The sequence below is a fragment of the Culex pipiens genome, chromosome 3 (genome assembly GCF_016801865.2).
Source record: "Culex pipiens pallens isolate TS chromosome 3, TS_CPP_V2, whole genome shotgun sequence".
Classification (NCBI taxonomy): domain Eukaryota; kingdom Metazoa; phylum Arthropoda; class Insecta; order Diptera; family Culicidae; genus Culex; species Culex pipiens.
The window spans coordinates 80,974,782-80,989,143 of record NC_068939.1 but is presented as its reverse complement, the minus strand read 5'-3'; the positions used below and the strand labels follow the sequence as shown (position 1 = coordinate 80,989,143).

The window sequence follows — 14,362 nt, the reverse complement described above, 5'->3', positions numbered from 1 at the left end:
CAAAAATGGATTTTTCAAGAAGATTCCATAACATTTTCTGTTATTTTAACAGTATTTGATATTGAAATGGCATGAATTGTGTTATCACCGTCTGCCCGGGTAGTCCGCAAAACAAATTTGTCCCGCCCATAAGGCTACGTGTTAGAATGTCAGAAAAAAGTGAAATTTGCTACGGTTTTCTGGAATAAACTACTAAATTTTATTGGTTTTTCTGATAGTTCACATGATTTTGAACCAAACTGCATCAATAACTCAAAATTGACGAAATTACATATGGGACGGACTTGATTTGAGCGGACAGAAGGCTCCCACATAGTTTGAGCCAAATAACAAAATATAAAAATATATAGCCGGCCGATTTTGTAGAGGATTGCTCTCTTAGATCTGCCTTGAATGTTGGGATTTTAGAAATCATTTGTTGTATTCCTTTTTGTGTTTTACAATATTCCTAACATAACTTGAGAACTCAAAACCTCTCCACCACACGGTAATCACAACTATGAAAAGGCGCCAATCGGGATCCCAAAACCACAACTCCTCTGATCCATCTCCCGCACAACTCCACCCCCATACTCCATATGCTCCCTCTCCCCAAACCCAACCGTCCCAAACAACAAAGCTTTTGCGAGCCAAACGAGATTAGCGGGACACACACAAGCTCGCTTCCGCGCAGAAAAGCTCCCAAACGCCGTGGCGCTGTCGAGGCCTCTTTATTGTTCCAACGAACGTTCGGCTTGGTTTGGAAAGCTTCCCCCGAGCGCGTGCGATGCTGGCTAATTATTTAGAATTAATGTGTATGCTAATCTTTGCTGCCGTCCACCATCGAGTGGGTGTGTGTGTATGTGAGGGGGTCGATCTCACCCCATCATTATGCGAATGACCCCTCCTACCCTTGAGCCTGGCGCTCCCGGGACGTACATGAATATGCGATTTTCGGAAAATGGCTTGTTCAAACCCTTATTGTTTTGCTCTGTTTAGTTGTTGCCTCCAACCTAACCCAATGGCGATTAATTTGGGATCCTTTGGTGGGATTATAATCGATAATTTCGTTGCTGCTGCTGCTGTGACATCATCCCCCCGCTTTTGGCGATTAAATACCAAGAGAACACGGGAGTTGCCAGCCGGGATTGGTACAACAAAAGGATTATTAGCGCCGACTTTGAAAGGACTGCGTTGTTGGTGGGCGACCTCTTGTTATTGCTTTGGCTTTTATGGTCATGGCCCGTACTTTGCACATTTATTGGAGCTTTTGATGGGTTGGGGAAAACTGTTGGAAGCGGGCTTTGAACTAGAAGTTTGTTCGTGTAAACTAAAACTTCTGTCGTTGAATAATGATGAGTTGAGTACGAAATTTGAGGAAATTTTTTTTTCGTGATTCAAAAGTGTTTTTATCTACCCATGAATGTTGATTCAGTTTTTCTTTAATAATGTTTTTGAATTTTACTGAAAAATATGCATGTAAAATACTGCTTCAACAAAATATGATTTTTTCAAGTTAGATAACATTGTTTTGGATGATTCATAGGCATATCACTTTATTTTTGGAAACATTTCAAATACAGTCCAGACTCGATTATCCGAAGGCCTCGCCAAATTTCACTACGGATAATCGTAACTCCGGATAATCGAATCACGAAAAAAAAAACTACCCTTAAACTACTCTAAAGTGATTTAGAATTATTAAATCCAAGATGGCGGCCAAAATGGTGAGGATGAAATATTGAAAAAAATGCATTTTGCAATTTTACAGACAATTAAACATTTAAATTTGACTAAAATGGGGTCGTCGAACTCGAATTTTAAGTTTAAAGTAAGAAAATAAAAAAAAAATACGAGAATTTTGTTTTTTTGTTCGTGATTCGATTATCTGAAGCCCCATAAAAACCTTCGGATAATCGAACTTTAGATATTAAAAACTTCAGATAATCGAGGCTTCGGATAATCGAGTCTGGACTGTACCGTAAAAAAGGATTAGATTGACACAATTTAATTTATATTTCAAATATTATTAAACGGTAAGACGTGTTTCAAGATTAATTCTTTTAAATCATCAAAATTTGGGAGCGTTTGGTTGCGTCCACACTTTGCACATTGCATTTCAATTTTGTATGGGAATTTGTATAGAAAAACCTTTTTTTACATTTAGATTTTTATCATTTTTATTTTGCACTAAATTTTTCAAACCAATATCGTTAAAATTGAGAAAATTCTCTAAAATTTTCCCCAAGAAAGTATTGTGCTATCTTGCCTCTGTCAATAGATACAGCGTGCTAAAAGCTGGTCTAAAACGTGATTTCCGAGCAAAAAAAACAGTTTTGAGGACGCTGTATCTTTTGACAGGAGCAAGATAGCACAATACTTTCTTCGGGAAAATTTTAGAGAATTTTGTCAGGTTTAACGCTATTGTGTTGGTTTGAAAAAATTAGTGAAAAAATAAAATGATAAAAATCATAATGTAAAAAAGAAGGTTTTTGCATACAAATTCCCATACAAAATTGAAATGCAATGGGCAAGGTGTTGACGCTCCCAAATTTCTGAAGGTTGTTTTGAGACCCAAAAGGCATCCACAAAACTTTGTTCTGTTTTGGTTTGATCATTTTTTAAATTTTCCATAAAACGTTTTTTTAATAGTTTTTTTTTTTCAAAGGTGCTTTAAAAATTCGTTTAATAAAAAGTTGTAATTTAAAATCCAGGGTGACTTTGAAAGTCACTGTGTTTCATACATTTCTTTTTCCTAAGAGAATGCAAATTGAATTGTTTAAGTCAAATCGTTTAGTGAGGATACACAGTAAAAATTCAGAAAATTTGGAAGGTGAAATTTTAAAGGTTGAATATTAACTAAGTTCATAACAATTCAAAAATAAATAAGCCCTAAGTTTTATCAAAACTCATCAGAAAATTAAACAGGCTACACAAATAAATAAAATAAATCAAAATTTTCTCAGAACATGTTATACTAAAATGCCATAACATCTAAACACATTTTTGAATTATGATTCAGTAACAGTTAAAACTTGTAACTAAGAAACCAATTTTAACAGTTGTAAGTGTAATGTACTGTCCAAAGAATTTGTTCATGCAGTCCGTTTTCTGATTTGAATTTATACATTAATAGAGGAAAAAATTACACTTTAAGAGTATTCAAATAAAACTAATTGTCAATGTTTTCGTATTTATAGTTAGCTAACTATCAAACCTATCCAAATTTCTTGAAAAATACTGCTTGCGGTACTTTGATAAGCTTGGTGTTGTTCCAAACCATTTCGTTTTTATTCAATTCGTATATTTATTTGGCATAATAAAAATATCAAAATATCATTGTCGCCCCGGTATTTTTGAAATAATCAATTACAAAAAAGGACTTTAAAAATATTTAAATTCCAGAGTTGAAATGTCAACGGAAGTAAACTCATTTATATCTACATTATCAAATGAAAAACTTGAAATACCGTTTTCAATTAAAAAATTACAGAAAATTTCACAATATTCCCATTTGCGACATTGAAAATAGAACCAGTGCATTTCGACGCTTTCGTGCTATCTTGTCGTACCCGCCATTTTGACGTTCCGAAAAAACGCGTTGTCATGTTTACCCTTATGAATGAAAAAAAAAAGAACACGCAATGCAAACAATAATAAACACGTTTCACATTCTGTGCATTGTCCCAAAGTTTGGTTGAATTTGGTTGCTGAAGCCCCGTGTTATAATTACAAATGTTTAAGGTAGTCGGACTTGCACGTGTGTCAAACGCGCTCTGACCTGAAATCCTTTTGGATAGTTGTCGCACTTACATCAATTTTCAGGGTGTGGCAAGATAGCATGACAAGATTAAAACTTCTTTCTTATGAAAAGTGACAACAATGCTCGGAGTTTTTTTTACGGATTTTTTTATGGAATATCTCAGGATTGAAATCGAACTTTGGCGATCTGTGTTGCAAAAAGTGAGGCATTGTGAACTGCACAAAACGGCATTCTTAACTCAAATTGGCAAAAAAATGCACTTGCGACAAGATTGTACGATAGCGCCGATATGCATCTGGTACAACGCTTAAAAAATACAAAAAAAAAAACATGAAAATTGTCGCACGCGGACAAGTGCCTTTTAATCAGCGATCTTCACTGCTAATCTGCCAGAAGGCATGAAAAAACTTTCGCAATAAAATTACTTATGATAATAATGGCCCTACTGCCCTCTGTCAGAGCTGCCACTACTGTTTTTTCTTCTTTTCTTATTTTGGCAGAAAGAAAGCAACCAAAGCCAAAATTACCGAAGAAAGGAAGATGACCCCCTCTCGACTCAATAAAATAATGATAGGTTTCAGACTCTCTTCCCTCTTTCGGCATATTATTGCAGTTTTTATGCTTCCGAGACAGTCTCTCTCACACACACTTACGTGCGCGCCGAAATGTCCCGGGCTTCCGTCCGTGAAGCTACCGATAATGGCGCGGAGCTTCCGAATGACGGAACAAGTGGAAGAAGAGAAAAGGAACAAAAACAGTAAATATGGCAAAAAATTGGCGATGGCCATCTTGCCGGAGTTCCTTTGGTCGTAATAACGTGCGGCGTGAGGGATGATGACTGCTGGCGTGTGAGCATAAATTACGTAGTCTTTGAATGAAATATATTTTTTATTCAGTTTAATTTGCTAAGTTTGACAATTTGCATTGACGAATGAAAAAAAAAACAATGATACATAACTTATGAGCATCCCATTCTGGACTGGAAATGGAAAGCGAAACTCTGGTTAATAAAATGCCAATGAAGATGACAATAATAACGGCACTATACACTGTTATTGACAATGCTAATGAATTTTTCTGCGTTTATCTGGCTCCGGTTTGCCCCCTTCCCCACCGGATGATTGTGTGGCAAGAAGGACAGAGGCAGCTGTGGTATTGACCTGTCAGAGGATCAAAGGAAAATGTATTGTTTTGGGGAACTTGATGATTTTTGGTTCTGTTTGCCAGGTTCAGAAACGATATAAAATAAAACACTTATGAGAAGCTTCCTTGTTATAATAAATATGTTTATAACAGTATTTGGATAGCAAAAGCGATGGAAGATGGAATTCAATTGCACTAAATTAGCTTTCTTAATTGAAATCCTAAAAAAAAATCATTAAAATATTTAATCAATGTTCCTCGAAATCGGGATTCTCCATAAAACATTGGCAGATGAAAAAAAGAAAATAACGGAGGAAGGCTGTTAAAAATTTAACTAATTTTTTTCCAATCTTGGAAAATCTGTATCTCGATGAAATTCAAAATTATAACCAAAAATAACCTTTTTTGATATCTTCAAATCTTTCCATCATCAAATCTTATTGAACAGAAAAGTGTATCTGTATGGAGTTCATAACTTGAGCTGGTGATTTCTCATTACATTGCATTCTAAATGGGAATTTCCAATTTTACCGTGGTGTAGGGGTAAGCGTGATTGCCTCTCACCCAGTCGGCCTGGGTTCGATCCCAGACGGTCCCGGTGGCATTTTTCGAGACGAGATTTGTCTGATCACGCCTTCCGTCGGAAGGGAAGTAAATGTTGGCCCCGGTCTAACCTAGAGGTTAGGTCGTTAGCTCAGTCCAGGTGTAGGAGTCGTCTCCCTGGGTCCTGTCTCGGTGGAGTCGCTGGTAGGCAGTTGGACTAACAATCCAAAGGTCGTCAGTTCGAATCCCGGGGTGGATGGAAGCTAAGGTGTAAAAAGAGGTTTGCAATTGCCTCAACAATCAAGCCTTCGGACACATAGTTTCGAGTAGGAATCTCGCAATCGAGAACGCCAAGGCAATGCTGTAGAGCGAATAATTTGATTTTTTGAAAATATTTAATTTTCAGGGCAATTTCACGGCACTCTTAAAAACTGCCTAAAATCACCGCAAAAATGTGTTATTTGAGAATAATTGTGTAAAGGAAAGCTACTGAAAAAGTAAGCAATTGTTTAAGATACAAAATATAACTCCCTGAACTAAAATTTTCATGACAATATAAATAATGAGTCCGATTTTGAGATTTTTTGCTGAATTTTCAATTGCAAAATTCACGATTTAGCCATCCTATTTTCTTTAGATTTTATAAATTAAATTCAATGTTTCATTCTGGGGAAAAAATATTTTAGGTACACAGATAAAAATTGATGGTAATATGCATCAAGAAATGGTGACAGATTTTGTGTAAAAAAATACAAATCAGGTACATCAGGAATTGGAGAATTTTCATCAGTTTTTGATGAATTTTCATAAAGTTCACATTTTTAATCATTTTTAACCTTCCTTTGGTATCATAAAAAAAACACAAAAATTGTATTGGGGTCCTTTTCGACCCCAAACTTTAAAAAATTGTCAAAAATCCAGTTTTCAAGGCTCTAGCATGTTTATAGCAAAAGTTCTGGCAAATTTATTTTTCAAAAAGGCCGAAAATGACACCAATACCGTAGGAGGGTTAAGGTAAAATTACTCAAAAAATGTATTATTCAACCAAACAAACCTCTACCATAAAAAATTCAACACTTTTTTTCTGTGTAATGAGTAATTCCAACGATTTAAAAAAAATCCTAAGGAATTAAAAATTATAACACTGTGTCCAACACGATTTTTTTTTACACATTACCTCTCATCAAATGACTGATGAATGAGACTAACTTTATTTTTCTTTAAAAATTGTTGATCTCAAATCAATACAAAACTTCTTACAATTATGAATACACAAAAAAATGGTCATATTACATCAGAAAATATTCATCAGGTTCACATTTTTACACATGTTTTAGGTAATAGTACTAAAAAAAGAGGTAACATTCAACCTACCAAATTTTCAACATTCCAAAATTCAACTTTTTTTTCTGTTTAGTGTAAAAATTTACGTTGATTTTTGGCAAGCAAAAATGTTTCAAAAAAACGTGTTGCCAAAAATGTGATCAATTTGATTAGAAATCAAGTTTAAAATTTACGTTAAACAATGCATTCTGAATTGTTTACAATTTATGGTTAAAATTTTTTTCAATGCAAATTTAAATTTAAAGCAATTATGTATTATGCTTCTTGTCCTTTTATTTTTTTATGGAATGTAGAAGACTTTAAAAAAAAATCAAGAGAGGACAACAATTAAAATTATATTGGCATTGGTATTTGACATGTTGGAAAAAGCAAAGGAAAAATAAAGATGAATGTAACTATTTTTTTTAAATAAAGTTTTCAAGTAAGGCCGATGCAAATATTTTTCATAGTCCCTGAACTCTGTCCAAGGTCAAAGCGAAGGATGATTTGATGAATTTTTCTAAATTATATTTACGTAAGTTTATTTAAAAAAAAATTAGACAGCTGAAAAATTAAAATGTATGAAATTATACAGCTTAGTCACAGATTTTGACCAGATTATGAGAAGAATTTGTTCCACTTAATTCTGCTTGCGTATGAAATATAGAAATTTTAATATTGATTATTTTGAACGGCTACTTAGGAGATATGTTTGTCATAAATTTCTAAAATGAACAAATTATTGCACCTTTTGAAAAAATATCAGATCTCAAATTTATTGAAATAATCGCATTATTTCAATATTCTTCAAAGAAGGTGACGATTTCCTTAATTGCCCTAATTTTTTGTTTGACGATATAAATTTCGTTTTGTTTTACAGTATTTTCACTAAATTCCAACTAGTTTAAAAGTCTGCCCACTACTAGCAGGTGGCCAAAAATAGAAAATGTTCCATTTTCAAATATTTGTTTTGTTGATTTTAGTTGAAAGTAAACCTTTCAACTAAGAGATATTCAAAATTTCGAAGCTGTAGGTGAGCAGTTCTCTACGGAATCGGTCTTTTTTCTTTAATTTTAATTTTTGTATTTTTTAATCCGGCTGAAACTTTTTTGGTGCCTTCGGTATGCTCAAAGAAGCCATTTTGCATCATTAGTTTGTCCATATAATTTTCCATACAAATTTGGCAGCTGTCCATACAAAAATGATATGTGAAAATTCAAAAATCTGTATCTTTTGAAGGAATTTTTTGATCGATTTGGTGTCTTCGGCAAAGTTGTAGGTATGGATATGGACTACACTGAAAAAAAATGATACACGGTAAAAATTTTTTTGGTGATTTTTAATTTAACTTTTTGTCACTAAAACTTGATTTGCAAAAAAACACTATTTTTAATTTTTTTTATTTTTTGATATGTTTTAGAGGACATAAAATGCCAACTTTTCAGAAATTTCCAGAATGGGCAAAAAATCTTTGACCGAGTTATGATTTTTTGAATCAATACAGATTTTTTAAAAAAATCGAAATATTGGTCGCAAAAATTTTTCAACTTCATTTTTCGATGTAAAATCGAATTTGCAATCAAAAAGTACTTTAGTGAATTTTTGATAAAGTGCACCGTTTTCAAGTTATAACCATTTTTAGGAAACTTTTTTGAAAATAGTCGCAGTTATTCATTTTTTAAAAATAGTGCCCATGTTTGCCCACCTTTGAAAAAAATATTTTTGAAAAGCTGAGAATATTCTCTATATTTTGCTCTTTTGGACTTTGTTGATACGACCCTTAGTTGCTGAGATATTGCCATGCAAAGGTAAAAAAACAGGAAAATTGATGTTTTCTAAGTCTCACCCAAACAACCCACCATTTTCTAATGTCGATATCTCAGCAACTATAGGTCCGATTTACAATGTTAAAACATGAAACATTCGTGAAATTTTCCGATCTCTTCGAAAAAAATATTTTCAAAAATTTAAATTCAAGACTAACATTTCAAATGGCCGTAATATTGAATGTTTGGCCCGTTTGAAATGTTAGTCTTGATTTTAAATTTTTGAAAATATTTTTTTCGAAGAGATCGGAAAATTTCACGAATGTTTCATGTTTTAACATTGTAAATCCGACCTATAGTTGCTGAGATATCGACATTAGAAAATGGTGGGTTGTTTGGGTGAGACTTAGAAAACATCAATTTTCCTGTTTTTTTACCTTTGCATGGCAATATCTCAGCAACTAAGGGTCGTATCAACAAAGTCCAAAAAAGCAAAATATAGAGAATATTCTCAGCTTTTCAAAAATATTTTTTTCAAAGGTGGGCAAACATGGGCACTATTTTTAAAAAATGAATAACTGCGACTATTTTCAAAAAAGTTTCCTAAAAATGGTTATAACTTGAAAACGGTGCACTTTATCAAAAATTCACTAAAGTACTTTTTGATTGCAAATTCGATTTTACATCGAAAAATGAAGTTGAAAAATTTTTGCGACCAATATTTCGATTTTTTTAAAAAATCTGTATTGATTCAAAAAATCATAACTCGGTCAAAGATTTTTTGCCCATTCTGGAAATTTCTGAAAAGTTGGCATTTTATGTCCTCTAAAACATATCAAAAAATAAAAAAAATTAAAAATAGTGTTTTTTTGCAAATCAAGTTTTAGTGACAAAAAGTTAAATTAAAAATCACCAAAATTTTTTTTACCGTGTATCATTTTTTTTCAGTGTAGTCCATATCCATACCTACAACTTTGCCGAAGACACCAAATCGATCAAAAAATTCCTTCAAAAGATACAGATTTTTGAATTTTCACATATCATTTTTGTATGGACAGCTGCCAAATTTGTATGGAAAATTATTTGGACAAACTAATGATGCAAAATGGCTTCTTTGGGCATACCGAAGGCACCAAAAAAGTTTCAGCCAGATTAAAAAATACAAAAAAAATCGAATGACCGAAATCTCAGAGAATTGCTCAGGTGATATATCTTCACCGCATAATTTGGCACCAATAGTTTGACATTTTCATGAGTAAAATTTAATATACGTGTGACAACATACCACGCTCAAGAAAAAACTTGGAAGCCAAATTGAACTGATTGTAAAGAAAACATTTATTCTAAATTTGAATCGAGCTTGTAACGATTATTTCCAGCGAAAACTCATTGAACAACTTTTTCCTGACATTTCGAATCAGTTCAACGTAAACAAACCCAAATTTGTACCAAATTGATTACCATTTCAATCGGCAGCAAATTTCGTCTCCAAACAAATTGAACGCCCTTCAGCAAAAAACTCCTCAGCTCGCACCAAATCGTTCTACAAACTCGCAAAACCAATCCCACGAAATTCCTCAGAACAGGAATTCAACGGAAAGTTCTGTTATTGTTTCCTTGAAACATAATTTTCCACTCTTTCGTCACTCGCGCAAGCTTCTCAGAGTCCGCGCGAAAAGACGAAAAGTCTCAAAAAAGCAAACCACCAAAAATCACCTTGCGTAGATTTTCCCAGGATTTTCACCGCCCCACGTGAAAACAGAAGACTGCGGAAAACTGGCGCGCCGCCCCGTCAACGCGACAAAGACAAAGCCTACCTCGACTGTTTGCCTGGGGGGATGAAATAAAATGCGAGCTTAATATAAACTCAACCTGGGTGACAGGCGGATAGACAGACAGACGTGGAGAGATTTGGGTGTGCATTGCAGACAGGTTAGGTATACTGAGAGGTTGGCAGACGAAGGAATATTTATTTTCAGGTTAATGTTGGGGGAATTTTTTTTTCAAAGATTTGGGTTCAGTACGTGTTTCAGAAAGGTTGTATATTTTTTCACATTGTTAATTCAGTAAGTTAAATTCAAAATCAAGGATTACAACATAATTTAGTTTAATGTTTCATGTCCTTGTTGCAAAAATCTGTATTGAATCTGAAAGTTCTGCGTTAAAAAGACCTCACAGAACAAACCCACTTTAGCACACGTACTGCTGGTGACCCCTACTCAAGTTTCGAAACAATATCCAAAGAACAACTGTTTCTTACGACCTTCTTCATTATCCTTACTCCCAAAGGAATGGAAATTGGAGCACAAAAATCGATTCGTCCAGCTTCCCTCCATTTCCAGCCCATCGTACCCCTGCCCGGAACACCCGTGTTAACGAGGATCATAAAACTCTAATTTGCTACGCCGCGCGCGTCTAATGATGGGAAAAACGACCCTCTCGGGAAGCATCCCCTCGCCAGGCTGGCCAAAGTTGGACAAAAATGGCCCGCCCTTAAAACAAATCAATGCCTATTAGCAGTCCATCGGCAGTTGGTTGGTTCGGATGAGAAGCTTGTAGGAAGGAAGCGAAACTTGATATTCGTCTTCTTTCTGGTTATTTCTTTTACTCTCAAATCAATGTTTGTTTACGTTGAACTGTCACTTTTTCTAACCTACAACTTCGTTGATGAGAAACTGCTGATTTCGTCTGCTAGATTTTGTCTCTTCATGACTGGATCCCTAATCTAGAAATCCACCAGATGTCGACTGACCGTAGCTTCCGGACACGCCGAAAACTCATCATCGAAATTGGCAACCGTCCCATTTCCCGCGAACCCTAGACCAAACCCAACGCAAGATTCAGACGAGGCCAACGACAAAATAACTCTTTCCCCAAAATTGAGATTGATGTCCTGCGGCGGGACTAACTCACCTGCATCGTCGTCCTGCTCGTTGGCGGCATTCTCTTTGTCCTCGTTGACGTCGGCAGCAACAGCTGCCACTTTCGGAACTTCCTCCTGAATCTGGACTTTCTCCAGGCTAGACGGCAGCTGCTTCTCTTTGACCAGTCCCCGTTGCCGCTCCAGGTGGTTCACCAGGGTCGTAATCACAGATTCGTTGGAGGATTGTTTGGCGTTGCTGTCGTCGTCGGTGACCTCGACGATCGTGACCGTCGGCGGTTCGGCCGGCTTGACGAGCGATCGCGCGTTGGCTTCGGAGAGCAGCAGCTGGGCGAAGAACTTGTCGTCGTCGATGACTTCGTTGTGCTCGACCAGGAAGTGGACCTTCTTGCGGGCCGTCAGGGAAGACGGTCCGTTGAGGGGGCTCGGCAGGTAGAACTGCGTGCCCGAATTGCGCTTGCTGGAGTCCCGGTCCTTGTTGGAGGAGGAGGAGTTGGTGCCGTTGTACGACAGGGCTTTGATGTTGCGGGCCGAGACGGTTCCGGTGGATTTGGCAAAGACTCCCTCGTCCGAGGTGAGTTTGTTGAGGCGTTGGACGAGCGTTTGGTTGAGCCGGATCGTGTCGAAGCTGGGCTTGTCGCCGGTGGGTGCGCTGATCACGGAACTGCCGGGCCGTTTCAGGATCGACTTTATTGCACTTTGGGTCACTTCGGACGAGATCTGCGACGGAAGGGACTTGACGTCCTCGTCCCGCGCGGTAGCGGAGGAGCTGTCGTGTTTGTGTTTGGTCCGTGGAGGTCGCTCCGGGATGACCTCGATCCGGCTGGGTTCCTGTAGGTTGCCGGTGTCCGGCTGGACCTCCACCGGATCGTACACGTACTCGTCCACGTCGTCGTACACGGACGGTGCCGCCGACTCGCCGTCGAAGAGTTTGATTCTTTGGCCCGAGATTGCCGCAATGTTGGCCGTTGCCGCCGGGTTGTACCGATTGGCGTACAGCGTGTCCAGCAGGTTCTCGTACTTTTGCGAGTGCACCGACAGGTCGTAATCGTCGGTGCCGTTAGCCGCCGTTGGCGAGAACTCGTTGTTCAACCCGCTGCTCAGCGAGATCAGGTCGTACGGATTAATATCACAACGCAGGATGGACCTCCGGCCACCGGCCGTACTTCCCGGATCCGGATCGATCTGAACTTCCTCCGGTTCCACCCAGCAGTCTTTGAAGCCTTTGTTACTGGAACTGCTACGACTTGCGCTCAAACTTCGACTCCCACTGCTCTTGCTCCCCGTCGGCGACGGTGGCCGCTTGTCCACTCTACTCCGGCCCTTCGACGGACTCGAACTCTTCGCCCGTCCCCGCAACTTCTCCTTAATACTACTCTTCACAGACTGCTTCGCTTGCTCCGGTTGACTCAACCGCGACCTCCGCATAAAATCGTACGGATCTCCAGAACTCCCCAATATCGTAGGTCTATTCTTCTTCCCATACGTCGAAGCCAACTTCATCGTCCCCGCACTACTCCGCGCCGGAGGCGCCAAAAACGTAGTCCCCGACGTCAACCGCATCGTCCCGCCAATCGGCGCCAACGGAAGTCGTGATCCCTTGCACCTCTTGCACACACTCGCCTTCTTAACGTCCCGCTTCGTCCCGTTCAAATACTCCGGGCAGCAGCAGATAACCACCGCTACCTCGGCCTGAGGAGGTCCCGGCGGCATCGGGCAGAACATCGCCGGGTGCAGCAGCCCCGGATGGAGCTGGTGGTGATGCATCGGCGACATCCCGGCCGGCATTCCGCGCATCGTGCCGTACATCCAGGTGGTCGTCTCGGCATACTTCATCGAACCGGTTGCGGCGGAATTCAACAGAGACGGACCATTGGAGCGCTGTTGCAGGTGTTGAAGTTGGGCGTGGTGCTGCTGCTGGAGCGAGGAGTAGTCCAGCACTTCCAGCGTAACCGAGGGAGACGTCGAGGAGGAAGAGGTTGAAGAGGGTGGCTTGAAGGGGCTGCTGCCAGATGTGATGCTGCCGGAGCGTTCGGTGGTGGATTTGGTCAGCTTAAGGCGTTGGCCCCATGTTCGTTTGGATTTGTCCTGGAATGAGATAAAAGTAGAGTGAGAATTAGTCAAGTGACGAACATGAAGGAAAAATACAGGTATTTCCAGTAAAGCGCAGATATTGGTGAAAAACGTTCAGATATTCGTGAATTGCAATCTTCCCATCGCTAAACACTATCCACGATATATTATAGTGTTTTGGAATCGGGATGATGTCTGCTATAGATTGCACTTACAATTGCAAAAAAAAAATCACAAGAATACTTTTTTTTTCTGTAATTTGAAAATGCAATACTTCTCGAAAAAATACTCAAATTTATTTGTAATGCAATTTGGGTACCAAATGATCGGGATTTTTCATACATTTCGAATGTTTTTTTTTTGAAAGTACTCAACATTTTCACAAAATTACGTATTTTTTAAAAACAAACTATTTATTTTAGTTTTTTTTACAATATGGGTATCAAACGATCCGGATTTTTTCATACATTTCGAAAGCTATAAAATAATTTTTTGAAAATACTAAATTTTTTCTCAAAGCTAGGTATCATTGAAAAAATACTCAAAATTTCATTATTTCACAATATGGTTATCAAATGATCAGAAATTTTTTATACATTTCGAATGTATTTACAACATTTTTAGAAAATACTAAAAAAAATCACATAACTACGTATTTTCGAAAAATACTCAGCGTTTCTGATTTTTTTTTTGTAATATGGGTAACAAATGATTGGGATTATTTCGTATATTTCGAATATAGTTTCATTTTTTTAAACTATATATTTTTGACTACATATTCTCGAAAAAAAAAACACTCAAAATTTCTTTTTTTTACAATATGGATATAAAACGATCGAGATTTTTTTCATACATTTCGAAAGTTGTAACACATTTTTTTCAAAATACTCA

General features: G+C 37.6%; 1 protein-coding gene across 1 annotated transcript in view; it reads right to left on the bottom strand.

The window, feature by feature from the left end:
* LOC120414196 (uncharacterized) overlaps positions 1-14,362 on the bottom strand; it is a 260,154-nt gene that overhangs the window by 38,715 nt on the left and 207,077 nt on the right. The window contains exon 4 of the mRNA XM_039575277.2: positions 11,431-13,486. Within this exon, the coding sequence (XP_039431211.1) occupies positions 11,431-13,486 (2,056 nt within the window). The remainder of the gene's footprint in view (positions 1-11,430; positions 13,487-14,362) is intronic.